Source organism: Hydra vulgaris, chromosome 11, assembly GCF_038396675.1.
Source record: "Hydra vulgaris chromosome 11, alternate assembly HydraT2T_AEP".
Lineage (NCBI taxonomy): Eukaryota > Metazoa > Cnidaria > Hydrozoa > Anthoathecata > Hydridae > Hydra > Hydra vulgaris.
Genome location: NC_088930.1, coordinates 20,105,001 through 20,130,000, shown reverse-complemented (window position 1 = coordinate 20,130,000; position 25,000 = coordinate 20,105,001). Strand labels below are relative to the sequence as shown.

At 31.0% G+C, this 25,000-nt stretch overlaps 1 protein-coding gene and 1 long non-coding RNA gene across 2 annotated transcripts in view; one reads left to right on the top strand and one right to left on the bottom strand.

Annotated features, from left to right (window-relative positions):
• Positions 1-8,067, bottom strand: part of LOC136087500 (uncharacterized) — a 10,030-nt gene extending 1,963 nt beyond the window's left edge. The window contains exons 1-2 of the long non-coding RNA XR_010641836.1: positions 7,873-8,067; positions 7,522-7,797 (exon numbers count right to left, since the gene is read on the bottom strand). This is a non-coding gene — a long non-coding RNA (uncharacterized LOC136087500). The remainder of the gene's footprint in view (positions 1-7,521; positions 7,798-7,872) is intronic.
• A 2,936-nt stretch (positions 8,068-11,003) lies between these two features.
• Positions 11,004-25,000, top strand: part of LOC136087501 (uncharacterized) — a 28,864-nt gene continuing 14,867 nt past the window's right edge. The window contains exons 1-2 of the mRNA XM_065810390.1: positions 11,004-11,292; positions 11,374-11,631. Of these exons, the coding sequence (XP_065666462.1) occupies positions 11,065-11,292; positions 11,374-11,631 (486 nt within the window). The 5' untranslated portion in view covers positions 11,004-11,064. The remainder of the gene's footprint in view (positions 11,293-11,373; positions 11,632-25,000) is intronic.

Genomic DNA, 25,000 nt, shown 5'->3' with positions numbered 1-25,000 from the left:
CAATTAAATTCTTCATTTTCTATTTATTTATCTGCTATAAGTTGCTAATTTATAGTGGCAGATGCAGCTTTTCCAGTAAATGCAGTTTCATCATCCAAGTTCAAAAATGGTGAGTTTATGTACAGTTTTTATAAAGTATATCAATTCCACAATGGATGTTTATTGAAAATGGAAAAGAAAAGCTTGCAAAGATTAGCAGTTTTTTTTTTTATTTTTTTATTTTTAAACATCTTTGCTTCCAACAAGGCTGCAAGCAGCCACTAATTAAAGTTGGAAATTACTGTAAGATAAAAGATGAAGATTGTAGAGCAAGATAACGATTGACGGACGATTTAAAAGATTACAAGTTATATGAATCAGGAAAGCAAGATGAAGGAAGCGAAATCCAAAGAGCTGATGTTCAAAGAAAAAAATAGACGAATAAGCGTTTTTGGAGCACTTAGGAACAGCCACAGAAAAAGAATGACACTTAATTGAATGACGAGTAACACGAGAATGAATTTTAGTAGATGGCACAAGAGACGCTAGCTCTATAGAGCAGTGCCCATTATAGTATTTGTAGAAAAGAGAAAGAGAAGCAACATAACGACGATGTGATAATGGTTGGAGGGTGGCTGCAAGAGCAGGTCCAACTATGTTTACAATGCGTTTTTGCACCTTGTCTAAAAGAGAAAGGGCACCATTAGAAGATCCGCCCCAGATACGGCAACAGTATTCCATACAAGGCCGGATTTGAGATTTATAGAGATAGAGAATAGAATCCAGAGTAAGAAAGTGGCGAGCTCGATAAAGAGATGCAACCTTAGCAGATGCTACTTTTGCAACCGATTTGATATATGGTTTCCAAGAAAGATTGGAAGTAAGAGTTAATCCTAGAAGATGAAGAGTAGATGACTCATCGAGTACATCACCGTTCATAAAAATAGGAAGATCTAAATTATTGCGATAACGATTGGCTGAAAAAAACTGAGTTTTATCTGAATTAAAGTTCACCAGCCACTGTGAGCCCCATGCTGTAGCAGAAGTGAGATCCTTTTCAAGCTCAAATGCCCCTTCCAAGCAATCAGAGGGTGTTGGTTTCTTATCACGACAAGAATAAATGGTAGTATCATCAGCAAACAATGCCACCTTAGATGTGAGAATATCTGGAAGATCGTTAATGTAAATTAAAAAGAGTATAGGGCTAAGGGTAGAACCTTGGGGAACCCCTGAAGTTACAGAATAAGAAGAAGAGTGTTGTCCATCGAGGACAACTTTTATGCTACGGTTAGAAAGGAAGGATTCAATGATCTTACAGATGTTGCCGAATACACCATAAGAAGAAAGCTTATGGATAAGACCAGCATGCCAAACTTTATCAAACGCTTTTGAAATGTCAAGAGCGATGGCCTTAACCTCTCCACCTTTATCTAATGCACGATAAAACCTGTCAGTTATTACTGTTAGCAAATCAGCTGTAGAACGAGAAGATCGAAATCCATATTGATGGTCAGAAAGTAAGTTATTAGATTCAAGATGAGAAATTAAGTGTTTGTTAATTAAAGATTCAAAAACCTTCCTTATGATAGGAAGAAGACTTATGGGGCGGTAGTTAGACGAATCGGATCGCTCTCCAGAATTTTTGAAGATAGGGATAACAAATGCGGCTTTACAGCTGGCTGGAAAGCAAGACTCTGATAAGCACTTGTTGGATAGTTTTGAGAGTATAGATGACAGCTCCGGAGAACACTTCTGCAAGACAATAACAGGTATGTTGTCTGGGCCACAAGCTCTAGAAGAGTCTAGGCAGGAAATCACTTTAGATACAGATGCTGGAGTGATATGAATGTCAAGCAATGGATCAACCTACTTGTTGGCAATATCAGGTAGAACGCAATTAGTGGAATCAAGAGATGATATTGATGAAAAGGTTTTAGCAAACAGTTCGGCTTTGTCTTTAGGTGAGGTGACAAAGTCTGAACCATATAAGAGAGGTGGAATTAAAGATTTGCCCTTATTATTAATATTATAAAAGGTTCTCCAGAAGTCACGAAAGCCTAATTTTTGAGATGAGATACGAGATTTCATGAACTGAGAATAGCGGGTTTTGGCGTTAGACAAAACTTTTTTACAATTATTTCTAGCAGTAATAAACAGACGTCTGTTTTCTGGAGAATTGTTTTGCTGATAAATATGGAAGTAACGGTTTCGATTGGCAATCACAGCAGCACACTGTAAAGAAAACCATGGAGGAGAGTGAGGCTTGACCTGGAATCGTCCAGAGGGAATAGAAGATTCCATACCAGCCTGAATCCACGAAGTTATGTAAGAAGCACATTTGTCGACAGGAAGTTGAAAGATTTCTACCCAAGGGCCATCACGAAGAAAATCACGGAAAGAATTCCAGTCAGCTTTACTGTAGTTGTAAGAGGTTTGATAATAGGGGGGTTCAGGTGATGAAGAAGAATGAAATATTAGTTTTAGAGAGATCAAACTGTGATCAGAAGCACCTAAAGGTGAATGTGGAGAAACTGAGCACTGACTAGGATCAGAAACATGACATATGTCAAGTAGAGAAGGTAAATGATTAGGGTTGTCAGGAAAGCGAGTTGGAAAGTTGACTATTTGAGTTAGGGATTGAGAAAGGCAAAAGTTGTGGGCTTTAATGCCTGCAGAGTCACTGACACTAGAGCCAAGCCATTCAGAGTGGTGAGCATTAAAGTCACCGACAACAACTATAATAGCTGATGGATAAAGAGAGAGGGCTTGGTCAATATGATCAGAAATAACGTCAAAAAGTGTGCAGTCTTGAGATAAAAGAGAACGATATAGAAGAAAGAGAAAGGCAATAGAGTGAAGTGGTGCTAAACGAAAGCACATAAAAGAATTGTCTGTGGATTAAAACTTAGTTTCACGACAAATGGGTGAATTCTTACGAATGTAAATGCCGAGGCCAAGCATGTGACTATTGGAGCCTTTACGATTAGAAGAAGATAACAATCAACACTAAAATCACAAGATGAGACAGCCGAACTTAAATTAGTCTCACAAAGATTAAGTAGGTCTGGTGAACTTTGCAAGAGATAAGACTCAACAGAAGAAAAGTTACTTCGAAGACCACGAATATTAGTCAATGATAGATTTAGAGAACTTGGTGATGATGATGGTTTTTTTTGTTTTATAGTTTTTGGTACTTTATTCATTTTTAAATTAGATTGAAGAACTTAACTCAAAGCATAAATAGTACTCAGAACACTGTTTAATAGCCCAAGCAATTTTTCCAATCTACGCAAGAGCAATTTGGCATAGTAACAGAATCACCAAACAATAAATAATAAAACTCGCCTGAGTTTGTAAAAGACGCACATGTAAACTTACCAGGTTCTGTAACTGAAACTCCAAACAAGTCAATATGTTGTGCTCGAGAGATTTTTTGCAAGCAATGCTTTACAAATTGGCGTGGTCTACTATGCAAAAGAGATGGCAAATAAGAATTAAACTGAGGATAATTTTAACTAGATCTTGTGCTAGTTTCACAGTACCTAGATAGATAAATTTTGTAATTTTTGCCAATACAACTTTATCAGTCGTTACAGTCACAAAATCAACAGATCAACAGATGGATTGAATTTTATTATTATAAATTGAATATAAAGTATGTATATTAAACAGTGATCTTCCTAGTTATTGCATGAATTACAAAGTATATATTTCAGTAAAAAATGTAAATGTAATCATAAAATTCAAATAATAAAAATGGCACCAATAAAATAGTAAACAACGAAATATTAATAAAATTAATTCGCTCAAAAGTCATCTATTAAGAGAATAAAAGATTAAAATAAAAAGAATATTCAAAAAGTACCTATTTTAAAAATCTGGCAAATATTCTTTGATAAGTACTGTTAGCATTGAAGATACGGATGAATTTTGGTGCTTTTTTAAATTGATATGTTTAAACATTTCATTTTGCCGTTCAGCCCCATTGTTCGTAATAATACTTTCCATTAATCTATCTTTACGATAAAAATATTCCCATCTCTAATAACTCATGTAAATCCAAGTAAATGTTATAGTTTATAGATTATTATACAGTTTATAAAATAATCTCATCTTTCCTTTCAACCCCAAGCTTGTATTATTACTTACAATAAATCTTTACAAGAAATATATGGCATACATGTAAAGTTAATAGGGTGAAATGTTTGGCAAAATTAAAAAAAAAAAAAATGAAATTATTGGGGGGAAAAAAAGTAGAATCCACGACGTAATAATTTTGATGTAGTAATATTCATGTGCTGGTATTAAAACTAATTGAGATCTTAATTCAAAATATTTTTCGCTATTTTTCTCAACTAATATGCTGGTTAAGGAAATTTAATGTCTGATATGATTGTATAAAGAAAAGTGCGTAGCAAAAATTTTAGGTTTCAGAGTTATTTATTTACTTAAAAAGTTATTTAAAATAAAAATTTTTCAGACTAGCTGCTACTTTTACTATAACTTCTAAGTAACACATAATCAAATATTCTATAATGAACTACATCAAAAAGACTCAGACTCATAATATGAACGCTCTAACTGGTATAGCCACATTAACAAAATACTATTGCATTATTAGCAAGTCTAGTATAAAGATAATTACAGATGTCTGTGTGATTGTAATATATTATGTAAATGTTAAAACTATTGAACTTTGTTTCCTTCTTTAATATATATATATATATATATATATATATATATATATATATATATATATATATATATATATATATATATATATATATATATATATATATTTATATATATATATATATTTATGTTTATATATATATATATATATATATATTTATATATATATACATATATATATATATATATATATATATATATATATATATATATATATGTATATATATATATATATATATATATATATATATATATATATATATATATATAATATATATAAATATAAATATATATATATATATATATATTTATATATATATAAAGTTTACTTTTACTACAAAGTAGTTTTTCCAACAAACAGCACCTTTTAGTAAATTATTTTATTATTAAATAAATTTATAATCAATAAAGTACACTAAAAAACCTGTGTTTTAGGTTTTTCCCACCTAAAACACAAGAGGAAAAAAAACGCGCTTTCTTGCAACTAATCTAACTAATACTTATCAAGATGCCATCCTTATTCAATGTAACCTAATGTTTAAGTTTGTTATAACTACATACGTAAAAAACTTACATACTTTAAGAAAAGCTTAACTGTTAATAATATAATGCAGAAAAATTAAAACTTAAATTTGTGGCAACCACTATTTTTCAAGCCAATTAACAATATTTTTGTGAATTGGATTTTGTTAATGATTACTAGCTCTTAATTTGCCAATGCTGTATTTAAATCTTCATAAGATCAAGCCCTAGCAATCTTTCATAACTTGCACAGCATTGCTACTTTAATTTCACTGCAACTATTGTTGAATTTGTTAAACGATCGCTCCCATGCCTGCTCCTGATGAAATTCACATATGAGAAGTTGGCACTCTAAAAAAATCAAATTTATTAAGATACTGACTAGGACAGGTCATACTTTTCAAATTTTGGATATTTTTTATGTATTAGGATACGAGAAGAGATGTGAATAGTTTCAAAAGACATTTGAAAAATGCAAGTTTTACTAAAAACCAATCAAATTAGCACATGACCCTTTTTTTATTATACACTCTAATTCAATTATCAAAAAACAATAAAAATAAAAATTTAAAGGTATAAAAATATTTTTAGTAAAACTGTCATTGTTCAAACGCCGTTAAAAACTATTCACATCTTTTCTAAAACCTAATAAACAAAGAAAAATTATGTGCACTCTCATATCCAAAATTTGAAAAGTTTGACCCACTCTATGATGACAGACCAATTACAATATAATCAGTTGAAGTAAACATTATAGCTAACCTAGATGTAAAATATCAATTGCATTAATTTCGTCTGCACAGCAGTCAGCCATAAAGTAGACAGGGCGTCAATTGGGATTTCGTTCTTTTAGTTTACCAAGAGCATTTTGAATATTTAGTGATGACTCTTCTTCACAAACAAAGGTACCCTCTGTTTGGTAGTCCACATTTGTTTTTACAACAAAGAAAAAAAGAGGCAAAGAATATTTTGTGGTTTTATAAGTTGAATCCAAAAGGGTAACTTCGTTACCATACTTTTTCAATAACCTTTGCATTTCTTCTCTTTGATAAACAAACAGAAAGCAATCAGATGAGTCCTCAACAAAAACCTCATTTGCATTATCACAATTACAATTGTTGACAGTTTCTTTGTCATTTTTTTTCTTTTCATCTAATATATATAAATAAATAGTAATTAGCCATATTTTAGGTGTTTCAGATTAGGGCCAGCTTTATTAATAGGCAAAGTAAAAGATAACTATTTGCAAAATTCCTCTAAAACATCTCTTGAGTCTAATGATCACACTGTCATCCCAGAGAAACAGGTGAATCTATTAGTATCACAATTACTCCTGCATCCATTACAAAAGTTATTTGCCGCGCAACTCTTTTATAGCTTGAGACAATACTCCAGTCATACAAAAGTGTTCTTCAGAACTTTCTTCGACTACTAAACAAGTGCATTAGTAAACCTGATTTTCCTGCCTACTAGAAAATAGCATCTGTGGTTTCAATCTTTAAAAACTCTGGAGAAAACTCTCACCCCTCTAACTATTGTCCAATCAGTGTTCTCTATTATTAGTAAGATTTTCTGATCTTTAATTAGCAAACTTCTAATATTTCATCTTTAGTCTAAAAACATATTTTTTAAATGTGTTTAGAGAAAGATTCTACCATGCATTAGATTGAGGCAGGGAGACAAACATCAAAAGGTCTTAACATATGAAAAGCTTCACTAAGAACACATAAAATGGTTATTATAAGAGTACATTTAAAACATGAAAAAAGGAAACTTAATCATAATAACTTTATGAATAGCTATTTGGACTAAATTTTAAACTGTTTTACAAAGTAATAAACTAAAAATCTAGCTAAAGCTTACATCTCCAGAAAAGTGACCGTTATGAGAACATTTTAAAAGAAAGAAAATAAAAAGCATTCTTTTCCATATTTCCAAACACCCGGTTTTTTTTCTAGCGTCTTTTAAACATTTAGACAATTGCGCTCTTTTCCATTGAGTATCCTTAGTAATGTAAAACAAAGTTAATTGTAAAAATAACAAAATTATGTTATTTATTTAAATTTTTTATAACATAATATATTTTTTAATCTTTGACTACTTAATAGCTAGTATATAAAAAAAGTAATAACAAAGAAATACAAAGTTACACCAAAACTTGGAAACCAATAAATTTCTTTAATTTTAAATTGTGAACTGCAATTAAATTTCTAGGTGTCCTAAACCATTACGTAGTTTTTGGAAAAACTGTGATCTGATCTCTATATTAACATTATTACAAAATAAAACACTGCATATTTAAATACATAAATAATACATTAAAGAAACCTGTTTCAAGTTTAGTATGTGAATTTGCAGACTCTTTAATATGTTACACCCAATCTGTGTTACAAATTGATATAACAAAAATAAAATCATCTTTTTTTTATTTGAGCGCATTTTATATTTTTCTTTAAAGGATGTTTTCCTATCTTTACCATGCATGCAATCAAGCACTTCACTGCCTAAAACCATGAAGGGAGTACTATTAAATGATATTGCATCATCTTCCTATCTAATTTTGTGGTGTTTTGCAGAAGAATCTTTCAAAGTTGGAACAAAAACCTATTTTATAATAATAGCTCATTAATCAGGAAAAATTTAAAAACTGAATGTTACAACTCTTTAAAATTGTCTTACCGATATTTCTACAGGTTTTAGCAGCAGTTTAACACAAAAATTTTGATAATGTCTCAGTTTCAAATCTTTGCATCAAAAGAAGCACTTCGTCATATGTTTCTGCAGTTACCCAACATCCCTCTAAAAAAATAGTCGTGATAAAAATAGCTTGTGACAGTAATAAACAAACTTATACTTAGTGATACTTCAAAAAGTGCGTTGGTAAATGATTTGTAAGTATTTGTTTAAATATTTAAACAAGTTGTTCAAATAAACTTACATAACATATTATCATGATTTTAATATTTAATTAAAATTTCTTGCAAATCTCACCTCTACTTAATGTTGTTTTTTCTAATAAGTTTAAATTATTAACTTCAGATAACTTATCATAAGATAATAAATTATTTTTCATTTTGAGCTTTAATAATTAATCCTTTACGTTAAATCAACGAAACAAGACAACGCCTTATGAGTATTTGTTATATCATAAATTAATTTAGTAATGCATAATTTAATTATGTTAAATCTGTCCTGGACACTTTGCGGGAAAATTGCGGAACAGTTCACGGGACTAATTAGGTTGAAACATCTGGTATAGTATGTAAACTTATCCTTATAAATTTCTTTATACTAAAGTTTACGGGACCTAATTTTACGCTATGGAAACATGTACTAACCTGATTGGAATTTAAAATATATGAAATCGGAGTTTGTTTTGACACGTGACTTTTTAAACCAATAAACGGGCATCCAGCACTATAAGCAAACTTTGTTAGAGTGCCGACATTCGGCACTTTATCCAAGGCCTAAAATAGTTTGCTCCTTGAAAACAAATTAAATGGCTTTGCATAAACTAAAATTTTAAAGACCAGATATTTTTCCAGGTTTTGCAAATCACGAAAGCTTAATTCAATCTATGCAAGGGTATAAATTTTCAGTTTTAAAAAATATTTTTTTTTTACTACCCGTAATGTTTTATTCATGTTTAAAACTTGTAATACTAGCTGTGTGTGTTTGCTAAAGTTTCTGGTCTAATCTATTCTTAGCTTTTTTTTTTTTTTTTTATTTACTAGTGTAAAAGTTTTTAAATCAGTATGCCAACGAAGTGTGTAAATTTAGTGGACAATTTTTGTTACATTTGTGGTGAAATAACATTTTCCTCACAGAAAAGAATTATGACACTTCTTGTGCAGACTGCTTACCAGCATTACTTCAATATGAAGGCCCTACCAGAATAAGTCATGAGCTCCACATATATGCTGTGACCCTACAAGAATGGTTGAAAAATAAAAACAGATCTTTGGCTTTTGCTGCTCCTATGGTACAGAGAGCCTAAAAACCATACAGATGACTGCTATTTTTGTTTGACCCCACCCATTAAGGCAGGTTTCTCAATGAAGAAAGTAGGAACAGTTAAATATCTGAGTTTTCCATCTGCCATTCGACCTATTCTACATTCAGATAGTTTGCGAGTTCCTACTCCACCACAAAGTTTTGAGTTAGAAACAGAAAATGAAATAGAAATAGAAGAAAACAAGCCTTCCACATAAGTTGATCCTGATTTTGTGTTAACAGATGATGCGCCACACAAATTAAGTCAAGCAGAAATAAGTGATCTTGTTCGAGATCTGGATTTGTCACAGGAAAAGGCAGAACTTTTAAGGTCAAGACTAAAGCAGTGGAATCTTCTCCAACTTGATGTCAAGGTTTCACATTACAGAAAACGGCAGCAGAATCTGCTTTTATTTTTTTTGAGAAGAAAAATAATCTTGTTATTTGCATTGATGTTTTTGGACTAATGCAATGTCTTAATTTGAACTATGATCCAATTGAATGGAGATTGTTCATAGACTCGTCTAAATTACTGCGCAATGGAAACCGTCTTCCTTTTGTTCCTATTAGCCAGGCTGTTCACATGAAAGAGACTTATTACATGACATGAAAGTTCTCATTATCTACATAATGAGAACTTAATTAACACAATGAACACAAATGGATATTTTGTGTTGATCTAAAAGTTATTGCTATACTTTTAGGAATGCAATTAGGGTATATTAAATACTGGAGCTTATTGTGTATGTGGGACAGTAGAGACAGAAGTTAACATTATATAAAAAAAAACTGGTCTGAAAGAAATCTTACCACAGAAAAAAAAAATATTTATTGCTGAACCACTTGTGGATTAAAAAGATGTTCTTCTTCCACCATTACATATTAAGTTGGGTTTAATGAAAAATTTTGTCAAAGGTATGAACAAAGAAGGACAGGTTTTTAGGTATTTACGAAATAAGTTTCTAAAAATAAGTGATGGAAAAGCTAAAGAGGGTATTATTGTTGCGTCACAAATACGATATCTTATGAAGGATCTTGCATTTGAAGAAGTTTTGAAGGGGCCAGAAAAAGAAAACTTGGGAAGCCCTTAAGGGAGTGATTTGTCGATTTTTAGGCAACAAAGAAGGTTATAACTACATATTAACAGTACTTCTGCAAAATATCATCAACATGGATGTAACATATCCCTTAAGATTCAAGTCCTCCACTCACTCCTAGACTTCTTCCCTCCCCCCCCCCCCCCATTGTGGAGCTGTTAGTGATGAACATGGGGAAAGGTTTCATCAAGTTATTTGTGTAATGGAGCAAAGATATCAGGGTCGTTGGAATGAGGCTATACTTGCAGATTACTGTTGGTTTGTGTGCATGGATGCTACAGAACTAATCTACAAAAGGAAAGCAAAAAAATGTCGATCTCGTGACGATACCCCTAGTTATATATAAACCTATTAATTGATGCTCACAATTTCTTTGTTTGAAACTGTTTGAATATATCTGTAATTAAAAAAAAAACCAAATGTACTTTAAATGTTAGTAGAATATGTAAATTATATGTCATATTGCTCTGTTGCAAATTAACTGAAATAAAAATTTATTGCAATTGTGTATCTCAGAAACTAGAGCTAATAAAAAGTTTTCGTTGTCATTTTTTTTTCTCAGCAAAAATTAGAATAATTTTAATAAAATTGCTAATGATAAAAAAAAAAAAAAAAAAAAAAAAACTGGATTGAGTTTACAAGGGAAATAAATCAAGTCTTAGCTTTTAATTGGTGTATCCGCAACTGAGAAAATAAATATTTACCGTCTAAATTCGTTCAAGGACTTTTTCTTGCGATATTAATAAAGGCAGAACTTCGCTTGAACTCGTGTTTATCGGAAATGTTGTTTAAAGGAGCAGTTTTAATTTTGCTTATCCACGAATTTCTTATTGCAATTGAAATACCGCTTGATTATAAATACAACGAATGTAGTCCCGAAAAGAATGAATGCGAGTTCTGGTTAGAGATAAGAGAGAAACTAACAATGATATATAAGAAAGATTTACTTTATTCTTCTAATGGTTCTTTATTTCTATATAACGAAACTTCTGGCCCGAACGCAACAAAGGTCTATAGTTAAAGTTATAAATATATTATAAAGACAAATTTATCAAAACCAAAGTCTAATGTTATAATTTTTGTTATGTAGATACCCTTAGATGATGTGATTTCAGCAGATGGAGAAAACCGAATGGTAATTGTAATTAATGGTACACTACCGGGCCCACCAATTGTTGTTTATGAGCATCAAAATTTAATCATTCACGTTAAAAATATGCTACTAAGTGATGTTACCACCCTGCATTGGCACGGATTACATCAAAAAGGAACTCCTTCAATGGATGGCGTAGGATGGATATCTCAATGTCCTATTTCTTCTGGCCAAACATTCACCTACAAATTCAAGGTAAAAAGTAATAAACTTTAATGGTTTACTCGATCCTTTTTTTTTAGTTTTTGTTATTAATATTTTGTTGTTATTACATTTTAAAAAAGAAAGCCGTTATACAATATAAAATACCAAAATATAATAAAAATTTATGAGACTGTTATTTTGAAATAAACGAACGCGGAGACTCGTCGAAGACCATAAGGTCTTGTTGTCAAGGACCGCTAAAAAATTTACTGTTTTAAATTTCAGATAATTTTTGTAATAAAGCTTTTTTATAAATATCTTCAAAACAAAAATATTTTAATAGATTTTAACATGACCATTAAATAATCATTACAACACCAAAAGAGTTTTTCTTTTTAAAGAATTAAACTTGATCATTAAAACTTCAATAAAACGCCAATAGAGTTTTTCTTCGTAAAGAAAACTTTCACTTGTTTACACGAGATAAAAAAAAAAAAAAGGTAACATTTTTCTAAAAAGAATTTCAATATTTTAATAAATACCGTTTAATTTTAAGTAAAGAAGTTGAACTCCTTTTTCAAATATTTTAAAACGAATTTTAAGATAAATAAAAAGGTTGAATACGATACGTGACATTAAAAACATGAGAAAGACTTTTAACTGAAAGACTGTCTGCCAAAAAAGCGTTCGCTAATTAGCGTTAATAATATACAAAAGCGTGCGTTATTTTTAATTCGTGCATTATTTTTAATTCAAGCGTGCATTATTTTTAATTCAAAGCTATAGCTTAATTCAAAGCTATATATATATAAAGTTAAAGCGTGCATTATTTTTAATTCAAGCTTATTGGGAACTGCTTTAATTGCGCATAAATAAGAAAACTTATTTTAAAATGTTTTTAAAGGCCATCCATAATGATGTTAGTGAAGAGGGAGAGAGAGGGGGAAGGGTCCTGAAAAATTTTTTAATAACTGACAATCGGGAGGAGAGTATTGAAAACAAAACAATGTCAAGTTTTTATTTACTCCATCTATAATCAGACTAAAAAAAAATAAAAAAAAAACAACTAAATATTGTACCATAAAAAACTGTTAATAAACACGCATTTTTAACAATTTTTTCTTTGGGTGGCGAGTAAAAAAAACTGACATAATTTTCTAGAGGGAACTTTGAAAAAAAGATGGGAAGAGGGGGTCGGAAAACCAGGAAAAATTATTGACATTTATTATGAACGGCCCCATATGAATTGCTACCAATGAACTGAACAAGATTATTTTGCTGACAAGGGAATTTTTTTTAAATAACAATAAATGCAAAGAATTCTTTTAAACGTTTTCAGCTTTTATGCTATCTTTAGTTATTTGCAGTATGTTTTTAAGGCGAAAATTTATAGGGTTGCATCTCCTGTCCCTTTAAGGCTGCAACTCCATGCAAAACAGTCCCTCTGGCCTGGGACCTTTTTTTTATTGTTTTAAGCCATATCTTTTCTTTAAATTAAAAAAAAAAAAAATACAAAAAGCTCTTAAAGGAAACGATAACGATCAATTCAATATCATGTTTGAAAATATGACAATGATGATCAACTTTTCAATCGATATCACGTTAGAGGATATCACGTATGAAAAATACAATTTTACGAGCACAAAACAAAATGAAGAAGAAAGTGCTGTAAGAATACGAAAACAAACGGAATATAACCTTTTCAATGTCACTAAAGCAGTAAGGACAAATTCCAATACAGATATTACTCCATAAAACTAAAACTAAAACTTTTTAAAGATGGAACCATAAACCTCGAAAATGTGTTTAAACCGGTTGCAACGTAGAAATATCAAAGCAACATGCAAAAGAAAGGTCCAAAAAATAAATAGATGACCGAAAGAATTAGAAAGCAGAAGTCATCATCAAGCTCATATCGTAAGTGTAGAGTGTTTTTACTAAAATTTCATTTTATATAGGGCAAAGTCGTGTAGCCCCGGACGGCGAGTAACTCCTGACACTTGATGTACAGCTGAAACTGTAAAAAACTGTTAAATAAAGCTATGTGATTTTAAACACTATAAAAACATTATTTAAGTGAAATATGGCATATGCAAAATATTTATCATAATATGCCGAAGCAATTAACTTGAAGTTCAAGATATGGTTTCCCACCTCCAGATGAGCGATGTATCATATTATTTGATTCACATCTGCTTCATGTCCTGCTGCCTTGTAGGATACGTCTTTTTAGGCAACAATCTGCTTCATGTCCTGCTGCCTTGTAGGATACACCTTTTTAGGCAAAGGCTAGGAGATGCCAACTCCGATTTAAAACACCCCCTGCCATGGGGCTATTGGTTGAGTAAAGGCTGGAGATGGTGTTTCGATAAAAATACTCATCTTGGGCAGATGTTAAATGCACCCAGCTACTGTCTTGTAGAAGGCCTCCTAGGCAAAGACTTAAGGGGTACACAGATTCTATCTGTTGACCAGCCTCGCACCCCTTCTTCATCTATTAGGCTGGCGCAGATGTATTTTAATACATTGTTTTCAGTTTAGGATGTTGAATGCTGGATCTTCCTGACTCAATGTATGGGTTTTGCTTGTGTCTCTGTTTTTATGACTAGGCAACTCATTCTATTATCTCCTAATGAGGATACAGCTCTATAACTCAGTTTTATGGTTCTGAGGCCGGCTGGTAGTCTGGTTTCCCGAACTCTGTGGTAGCTATCAGAGAGGCTGATTCCATCAACAGCTGAAAAATATCAAAGTATTTAACAGTGCCATGTTGCGCATGAATGGTGTCCCTGTTTGTACTTTTGGTGTGCATTGTGGAGGCAACATTTGGAGCCCTTTGTTACGGCTTAGGGTTTATTAGTAGTAATGAGGCAATTGCTTGGGCTATTAAACAGTGTTCTGAGTACTATTTATGCTTTGAGTTAAGTTCTTCAATCTAATTTAAAAATGAATAAAGTACCAAAAACTATAAAACAAAAAAAACCATCATCATCACCAAGTTCTCTAAATCTATCATTGACTAATATTCGTGGTCTTCGAAGTAACTTTTCTTCTGTTGAGTCTTATCTCTTGCAAAGTTCACCAGACCTACTTAATCTTTGTGAGACTAATTTAAGTTCGGCTGTCTCATCTTGTGATTTTAGTGTTGATTGTTATCTTCTTCTAATCGTAAAGGCTCCAATAGTCACATGCTTGGCCTCGGCATTTACATTCGTAAGAATTCACCCATTTGTCGTGAAACTAAGTTTTAATCCACAGACAATTCTTTTATGTGCTTTCGTTTAGCACCACTTCACTCTATTGCCTTTCTCTTTCTTCTATATCGTTCTCTTTTATCTCAAGACTGCACACTTTTTGACGTTATTTCTGATCATATTGACCAAGCCCTCTCTCTTTATCCATCAGCTATTATAGTTGTTGTCGGTGACTTTAATGCTCACCACTCTGAATGGCTTGGCTCTAGTGTCAGTGACTCTGCAGGCATTAAAGCCCACAACTTTTGCCTTTCTCAATCCCTAACTCAAATAGTCAACTTTCCAACTCGCTTTCCTGACAACCCTAATCATTTACCTTCTCTACTTGACATATGTCATGTTTCTGATCCTAGTCAGTGCTCAGTTTCTCCACATTCACCTTTAGGTGCTTCTGATCACAGTTTGATCTCTCTAAAACTAATATTTCATTCTTCTTCATCACCTGAACCCCCCTATTATCAAACCTCTTACAACTACAGTAAAGCTGACTGGAATTCTTTCCGTGATTTTCTTCGTGATGGCCCTTGGGTAGAAATCTTTCAACTTCCTGTCGACAAATGTGCTTCTTACATAACTTCGTGGATTCAGGCTGGTATGGAATCTTCTATTCCCTCTGGACGATTCCAGGTCAAGCCTCACTCTCCTCCATGGTTTTCTTTACAGTGTGCTGCTGTGATTGCCAATCGAAACCGTTACTTCCATATTTATCAGCAAAACAATTCTCCAGAAAACAGACGTCTGTTTATTACTGCTAGAAATAATTGTAAAAAAGTTTTGTCTAACGCCAAAACCCGCTATTCTCAGTTCATGAAATCTCGTATCTCATCTCAAAAATTAGGCTTTCGTGACTTCTGGAGAACCTTTTATAATATTAATAATAAGGGCAAATCTTTAATTCCACCTCTCTTATATGGTTCAGACTTTGTCACCTCACCTAAAGACAAAGCCGAACTGTTTGCTAAAACCTTTTCATCAATATCATCTCTTGATTCCACTAATTGCGTTCTACCTGATATTGCCAACAAGTAGGTTGATCCATTGCTTGACATTCATATCACTCCAGCATCTGTATCTAAAGTGATTTCCTGCCTAGACTCTTCTAGAGCTTGTGGCCCAGACAACATACCTGTTATTGTCTTGCAGAAGTGTTCTCCGGAGCTGTCATCTATACTCTCAAAACTATCCAACAAGTGCTTATCAGAGTCTTGCTTTCCAGCCAGCTGTAAAGCCGCATTTGTTATCCCTATCTTCAAAAATTCTGGAGAGCGATCCGATTCGTCTAACTACCGCCCCATAAGTCTTCTTCCTATCATAAGGAAGGTTTTTGAATCTTTAATTAACAAACACTTAATTTCTCATCTTGAATCTAATAACTTACTTTCTGACCATCAATATGGATTTCGATCTTCTCGTTCTACAGCTGATTTGCTAACAGTAATAACTGACAGGTTTTATCGTGCATTAGATAAAGGTGGAGAGGTTAAGGCCATCGCTCTTGACATTTCAAAAGCGTTTGATAAAGTTTGGCATGCTGGTCTTATCCATAAGCTTTCCTCTTATGGTGTATTCGGCAACATCTGTAAGATCATTGAATCCTTCCTTTCTAACCGTAGCATAAAAGTTGTCCTCGATGGACAACACTCTTCTTCTTATTCTGTAACTTCAGGGGTTCCCCAAGGTTCTACCCTTAGCCCTATACTCTTTTTAATTTACATTAACGATCTTCCAGATATTCTCACATCTAAGGTGGCATTGTTTGCTGATGATACTACCATTTATTCTTGTCGTGATAAGAAACCAACACCCTCTGATTGCTTGGAAGGGGCATTTGAGCTTGAAAAGGATCTCACTTCTGCTACAGCATGGGGCTCACAGTGGCTGGTGAACTTTAATTCAGATAAAACTCAGTTTTTTTCAGCCAATCGTTATCGCAATAATTTAGATCTTCCTATTTTTATGAACGGTGATGTACTCGATGAGTCATCTACTCTTCATCTTCTAGGATTAACTCTTACTTCCAATCTTTCTTGGAAACCATATATCAAATCGGTTGCAAAAGTAGCATCTGCTAAGGTTGCATCTCTTTATCGAGCTCGCCACTTTCTTACTCTGGATTCTATTCTCTATCTCTATAAATCTCAAATCCGGCCTTGTATGGAATACTGTTGCCGTATCTGGGGCGGATCTTCTAATGGTGCCCTTTCTCTTTTAGACAAGGTGCAAAAACGCATTGTAAACATAGTTGGACCTGCTCTTGCAGCCACCCTCCAACCATTATCACATCGTCGTTATGTTGCTTCTCTTTCTCTTTTCTACAAATACTATAATGGGCACTGCTTTAAAGAACTAGCGTCTCTTGTGCCATCTACTAAAATTCATTCTCGTGTTACTCGTCATTCAATTAAGTGTCATTCTTTTTCTGTGACTGTTCCTAAGTGCTCCAAAAACGCTCATTCGTCTAGTTTTTTTCCTCGAACATCAGGTCTTTGGAATTCGCTTCCTTCATCTTGCTCTCCTGATTAATATAATTTGCAATCTATCAAGTCGTCCGTCAGTCGTTACCTTGTTCTACAATCTTCATCTTTTCTCTTACAGTAACTTCCAACTTTAATTAGTGGCTGCTTGCAGCCTTGTTGGAAGCAAAGATGTTTAAAAAAAAAAAAAAAAAAAAAACATATTATTATTCCTAATTTTTTTGTAAACTACTAACGTTTTATTGAATAAAGGTACCTTTTGTTTACAATATTTGTAAAGAAAATGTGTTTAATACTTTAGTTTACTGGTTTTAAAACTAGTATTTGTGAATGAGGTATGATCGGTTGGTGTCGGACACATGTTTGGAGTTTGGATCCGGACAACTTAATCCATTTACATAACAATAATGAGCAACTTTTTTAATAGAAATATTAACCAATTTAATATAATACTTTAACCTTTAATAGTAATTCAATTAATTCTAATATAAGACCTTAGATTTGAAAAAAGTGTTTTTAAAGTGTTTATTTTCATTGGTAAAAAGCTAATGTTTATATTTCTAAATGATGCCATTTACATTCCCATTTCTTAAATATCAGAGACAGTTTTTAAAGACAATTTCTTTTTAATGTGTTAAAAGAAGTTAATTTATTATGTATTATATTTGTGTCATACCGGTAAAAAAAAAAAGTAAAATCATGCTTAAAAAAATGTGTCCGGGACCACCCTCCATTTTTATAACATGCCTTTTTTCTAACATTTTTTCTTTCATGTTTTGAATATAATTTTATTAAGGTACACAATATTTTTTTGTTTCGTTTTTAATTCAATAGATAAATGTTTATACTTTTAAAAAAGTCTTTTGACTTTTCGTTTTCAGTTAGTACCTGGGTAGAATCTATTTTTTCCTAAAGTGTCCGGGGCTTCCCGATTTTATATATATATATATAATGGTTTTACATTCAAAACATTTTTAAAGGCCCTGAAAATTGATTCAACCAAGAACCATAAGTTTGTTTAAGTCTGTCGGGCTTCATGGATTTGGCTAACACAAATTGGTTGCAAAACATTGTGTGTGGCTTTTTAATTCTAGATACAATTATGAAAGTAAATCCATACTTTAAAACTTCATCGCTATATTTTTTAAACTTTCCTAATACTTGTCTCTCGCTGATTTATTATCATAAGCATGGATTTTTCATCAATATAAAATTTATAAACAACTTTTTCCTTAGTTGGCTCTTTGTAAGAATAAATATGTCTAAAATTATTAAATTACATTCGGCCCCTGATATTTGTCAAATCATAGTATTTTACGTTGCTTCGGTGTAATGACTCTAGTCAAAGTAAAAGTATTGCTAATATTTAAAATGAAAAAAAAAAAACACGGACTAGCGTGGAATTTTTTTTTCAGAAGGTCTATTAAAGGCTTCTGACAAATTCTCAGAACACCTCTCTTAGGGTCGCGACCAATAGGCTAGAACCGTTGAGCTAAACAAAGAGTGCTGTTCATCGATCAAAGAAGATTATTTTGTTAAAACTCTTATTTTTCTATGTTTTCATGCTTTTTATGATATAAATGCTTTTTTTCAGACAGGACTAAATTCTAGATTTATAATGAAAATGAAGCAGTAAAACACATTACTTGTAGAGTGATCCAAGGTTCAAACTTAGAATCACTACTATTTTTATTGTACTTAAATGAAATATACTCAGTAACAAGCATTTTAAATGTTATTGTGTTTATAAACGACTCAAATATTTTTTATTCCAACAAAGATATAAAAGTTTTCTTTAAAATATTTATTGAAGACTTAATCCAAATAAATAAATTCTTAAGAGTTATATCAAATAAACAAGTAATAGACTCTCTTTAAATGTAGAAAAAGCTTTATTTGTTTTATATTTAAAACGAGGTAAACCATGAAACCTCAAATATATTGAAAATAAAATCTCGTGAAATATTTTTATATTATATAAAACTTAACCATATCTCACTACTGTAATTTTTTTTTAATTTTGTTTATTTGTAGTCTTACTGTAGTATTTTTTGGGGTACTCCACATTAAGAAAAACTAAAAAAAAACTGTTGTAAGCAAAACTTTTTCGCGCATAAAGTGCTGTTCACTGTGAACTTTTATTAAGGAAACTTTAAGCCTTATACGTATATAAAATTAATATTCATGTTAAAAGCAAAGCATGAACTTTCTCCTAATATACTTTTTAATTAACAACTTTGATGTTCCGAAAGCTAGTTTAAAAAAAGTTCTTAAAAAATCCAATAATGTAGACCGTTTATAAGGAAACCTTTTGAATAAGTACTAAAATGAGTATGGTAGACCGGTGTTATATGAGATTTTTACTCCCCCGTTTTTTTTACTCCCCAGTGAAAATCGCATATGAAATTTTTAATCCCCAGCAGTGGCGGATTAAGACTTTCGGAGCCCGGGACTATTTTATTTTGGAGGTCTTTTTGTGTGCCACAACGTAAAAAAAGACTTAAAAAAAAGGTCCTCAAAACTATTTTGGGTCCCCGAAAATTGCGGGGCTCGTAGCTATAGATCATTAAGCCCCCCGATAATCCAACACTTTTGTTTCTCCCCAGTAAAAATTTCATATTAAATTTTTACTCCCATTATGAGTTTTTTACTCCAATAAAATAATTTGAGGCAAAATGTATTTTCGCAAGCAATCCACGTTGTACTTTGTGAGTATTTTAAAACTTTTTAATTACTGCGGTTTTACTGAGTATTGGAATATGCCAAGTCAAATGCATATTTATAAAACTAAAACGCTTGAAGATGCGACATGGGTAACTAAGGCGGAGATAGTTAGATGTGCTTCATTTATGGAGGTAGATATCCAAGTAAACAGCAAATATGGAGCGAAAAAAATAAAAGGATCGCATGCATTTTACGGCTCAACAGGTTAAGTGGTTAATGTTTAGTTTACTTATTGTAATTTTTTGTTGCTTCTTATTTATATATATATATAGATATATATATATATATATATATATATATATATATATATATATATATATATATATGTATATAAATGTATATATATGCATATATATATATATTTATATATATATATATATATATATATATATATATATATATATATATATATATATATATATATATATAGATATATATATATGTATATATATATATATATATATATATATATATATATATATATATATATATATATATATATATATATATATATATATATATATATATATATATACATATAGATATATATGGATATCTACGCCCCATATAAAAAGCAGATCCCATTATATCCTCGTCAGTTCCCTATGCCAATCTTCAATTTATTATCAAAAACTATTATGCATCTTAATAAGTAAACCTTAATGCAATTAAGATTTCTTTATTAAGGTGCATGATAATTAATTAAATACCTAATAGTTCTCTCTTATATCTTGTTTAGCATACAGTTAGAAACTTTTAATAAAACGGACTTGTGTTTAACCTATTCGTCAGTTTGATAAAATAGACTGGTTTGTAGAAGCAGTTAATATAGTTTTTTTATATAGGCATGGGCATCCGCAAAAGAGGGAAAGGGTGTACAACCCCCCTCCCCCACTCCTGCATATTTTAAGTTTAGAAAAAATTTTCGTGTTTTTTACCAAACTGAGTGCCATAAAAATTGCTGCTATTGTACGGTTTTGGTGAAAAACAAACTTTTTAATTCTTTAGCAGTACAGATTCAATACAAACTTATTTTTTAATGTTACGCTTTTAATTTACGGTTTTAGAAAACAGTTTATTACTTGTTTGTAAGATTTCGGAAAAAAATCGTAATATATCAGTACTATTTCGGTGGAAAAAAAATTGCTCAAGGGTTCAAAACTGTTTCAAGACAAATAAAGTTAAAATATTGTAAAAAATGTTAATCTATTTCAGCTAAAATAATTGAACTTAATAAAAATAATTTTGACAAATTATTCACGAAAGATTTTTGATAAAATTATGTAATGAGTTGATGATAAAATATAAAAAGATTATCAATAAAAGAATCTTTCGTTTGCTAAAATCTTTTTGCTTTATTTAAACTTTTCTTTAACTAAAACATTTATTCTTTTACTGGCTTTATTTATCTTAAAGATAACGCGTTAGGTGGTATTAAACAGAACTTTAAAAAGTAGTTTTCAAAAAACTAAATGGTATTAAGGTATATATTAAGGTATTATATCAAAAGGAAAAATTTAATAAAAATACTTTGATGGTACTTATACACCCGATTTTCATTTAATAAAAAACTGCAAAAAGTTGAAAACAGTAGATGTTGTTTGATTATCATCAGCAGCACTATCTCTCGAACAAGAACCAGACAAACTTAACGTTTGTCAAATACTAGATTAAATAATGAGATTGATAAAAAGTACTAGGTTAAACAATGAGATTGGACTTTTTGTAAAGTGTACTACGAAAATTTCTATTTACCTTAAGTATTGTTTGCTCACTAATCTTTACCAGCCTCATCCACCCAACGATTTCAAAGGCGACATTTTTAAATATCTAGTAAACTCTATTGTTATCATATTGACACAGATAAAAAGTTGTTTTGGGTATCGTGTGCCTAACTTCCAAAACATGTTTAAAAGAATTTAAGGTGACTTTATTACTAATCTTTTCACCGAATAAAAAAATTTTAATAAACTTTTCAAAAACCAGATCAGCAAGGTATCATGGGGCTCAGCGAGATACTGAACATTTGGCAACAACAATAAGAGATAGATATATTCTTTGTCAGATAGATAGTTTAGTAAAGCAAACCTTTGAAAATAACTGAAACAATCTGTATTCTATTATTTTTACGGAAATTTTTAATGATTGCTGCTCCTCACTGGCTGGAAAAGAAAATGATAGCAAAAATTTGAAAGATTTACCCCGATTCTTTTTTGTTCACTACGCTTCACATAAACTTAATCTCGTAGGTAATGATCTAAAAGGTGTTTCGGTGATACAAAATACTGAGACTATTAAACCAAGTATTGCATTTTTTCATGAAAACTCAAAACAGAGATCATCCGTGACAAATATTTCTCTTCTATGGGAGACAACGGCGACATTTTGTTTATTATTATTACCCAGCATTTTGTCAATTGATTTAATCGCTACAAAAATTTTTTAAAATGTTTGTATTTAAACGGGATTGCTTCTTTACTGCTTTTCAAAAAGCCACAATCTTTAAAAGTTTAAAAAAATATTGTCAAAATACAACAAAATCGTAAAACACATTTTCCGCAAAATATTTAATGGGAATAAAAATCTCATAATGGGAGTAAAAATTTAACATAAGATTTTGTGGAGTAAAAATAATGCGATAGTAAAAATCTTATATACGCTGTGTCAGTTTGGCCCTCGCTAGTCATCTCGTCAGCCTCGTCGATTTTTTTCAAAGACTTTGCACTTTATCGAGCTGGGAATCTGAAGGTTGGGAGTAATTCATCCCTTTTTCCAAAAAAAATTATATTTATTGGATCATAGTTAGAAGAGTGGAGCCGTTTTAACAAGTTTTGATATATCAAAGTAAATTTTGAATAGTTTGTTTGACGTTAATATACCAACTGGTGTTCAACAGTAATGCATTATTCGAATTCTAAATTTAAAGCGTTTATTCCTTAAACATGACGAAGGGGTAAGTTAGCCCAATGCAAATGAGCACGTTGGCCATATGTTAAAACCTATCCTTAACAAATTTTTTTGTTTTGTTTTTAAATAGCTTGTTTTCATATCTGATAATAACATTATGTGTTTTGAAATGTTTTAAAAATAAAAGACCAACTTGGAGTAAGTAATAACAATTAAAAAAATAAGAATTTTATATTTTTTCAATGTTTAAAAAGTTTCATGCTAAGGTCCATTTAGAGGTGTTCCAATGGAGGAGGGGTGAGGAGCATAAATAGCTTACCTAAAGTTTATTGGGCCAGAGTCGGCGTCGAACATCTCGGACCTCTTGTTTTTGAGCCAGTGGTTATTACTTAGCAATTCAGTTTTTATTTAACAATGTCTATTTAACAATTCATCATTAAATATCATTAATATAATTTAGTTTTAACAAATTTTAGTTTTCTTACCCATAATAATAAAAATTTAAAAAAATGAAAATTAAAAAGTTAAATTAAAACCATTTTTTTTTAAATTTATAAAATTAGGATTGGTATTAATTAAACATAAAATTAATTGTAACTCATAAAGCTAAAAACGAATGGAATGAAACCTTAACAGAATAAACAAATAAAACAAACAATGGAGTGAAACCTTAACAAACTAAACAAATAAAGCAAACAGCCATATATACCGTAAACCGGGGTAACTTTGTACCAATTTTGATAAAAATAACTTATTGAAAATAAGGAACATTTCCCAAAACTATTTTGATGCTCAAAGTTGTGCATTGCTTATGTCATTTAATAAGCAGAATGGTGTATTCATTGTATTCTTGTATTCACTAAATCCAAGATTTTATGGAAATAATGAGGTTGTCAACGTTACCCGGCAATGGGGTAACTTTGTCCATAGTAAATTATTTTTTTAGCACCAGATTTAAATTAAGTGTTATCATTCACATTTAATGTAAACTTACAGTTAGCATTTATTTCAAAAACGGTACCAAACATATGTTAATAAATTAAAAAAGGGACTAAAAATAAATACAAACAGCGTTAAAGAAACTTATAAGCTAAAATAATTTGATTTTTTTAAATTGTTTTTTAACCCAATGATTAAAAAAAAAACTTACTAATTTTTTTATTAAATGCCAGAAAAAGTAAAAAATTAAAGAGTACTAAAGAATAAACAAACAATTTGTAACATAAACATTTATTAAAAAAAATTTAGGCATCTCTTCAGTAACCTATCATAAATTCAATAAAGACTGATTCACCTTCAAATGCTGTTCCTGTTTCACTATCTTATTCTACAGAAATAGATTTTCCTTGTTTAATTTTAAGACTTTTTTTAAATATATTTTTTTATTCTTACTTTTACTTTGTGTAACATCTTTCTTATCACCACCTTCTTTTTTTTTCTCATTTAATATGTCTAAAAGGCTTTGGTTTAAAGCTTTACGAGGACTCAACACTTTTTAACTTGGTAATTTGATATTCCAGCAATAGGATTAAATGGCAACAAAACACAATCTCCAAGTCCACTTATTAAGTATTTTCTCGAACATTCATTAATGGATGTCATTAAATCATTCAGCAACTTAGAGAAATCTTCTTTTGGTGACGTTGCAAACTTTTTACCACGAGAAGTAAATTGCCAATCCAGAAGTATACTTTTCCATGCTTATTTTAATGGTACAAAGAATGAAACATTAAGAGGTTGAAGCAAATGAGCTTCAGCCTCTAAATGTTGCAACCAGCCAGCTTGGGTTCTATGAAAGCAAGAATTGTTTGGACCATGTTTTATACATAAATTGTATAGATGTGTGCTTTTAAAAACTGTGTATGGTGTAAGAATTTTTTCACCACTATTTCCATAAAACATTACAGACAAACAAGCCTTACTGCTACTTATTATTCTCTCAGGGTACTTAGTTCTACGTTTTATAACAACTTTTTTTATTTCCAGGGTCATCACGCAAATATGTTTCATCATTATTCTAAATGTTACAAATTGGAATTCCTTCAAGTTCAAGTCTAATAT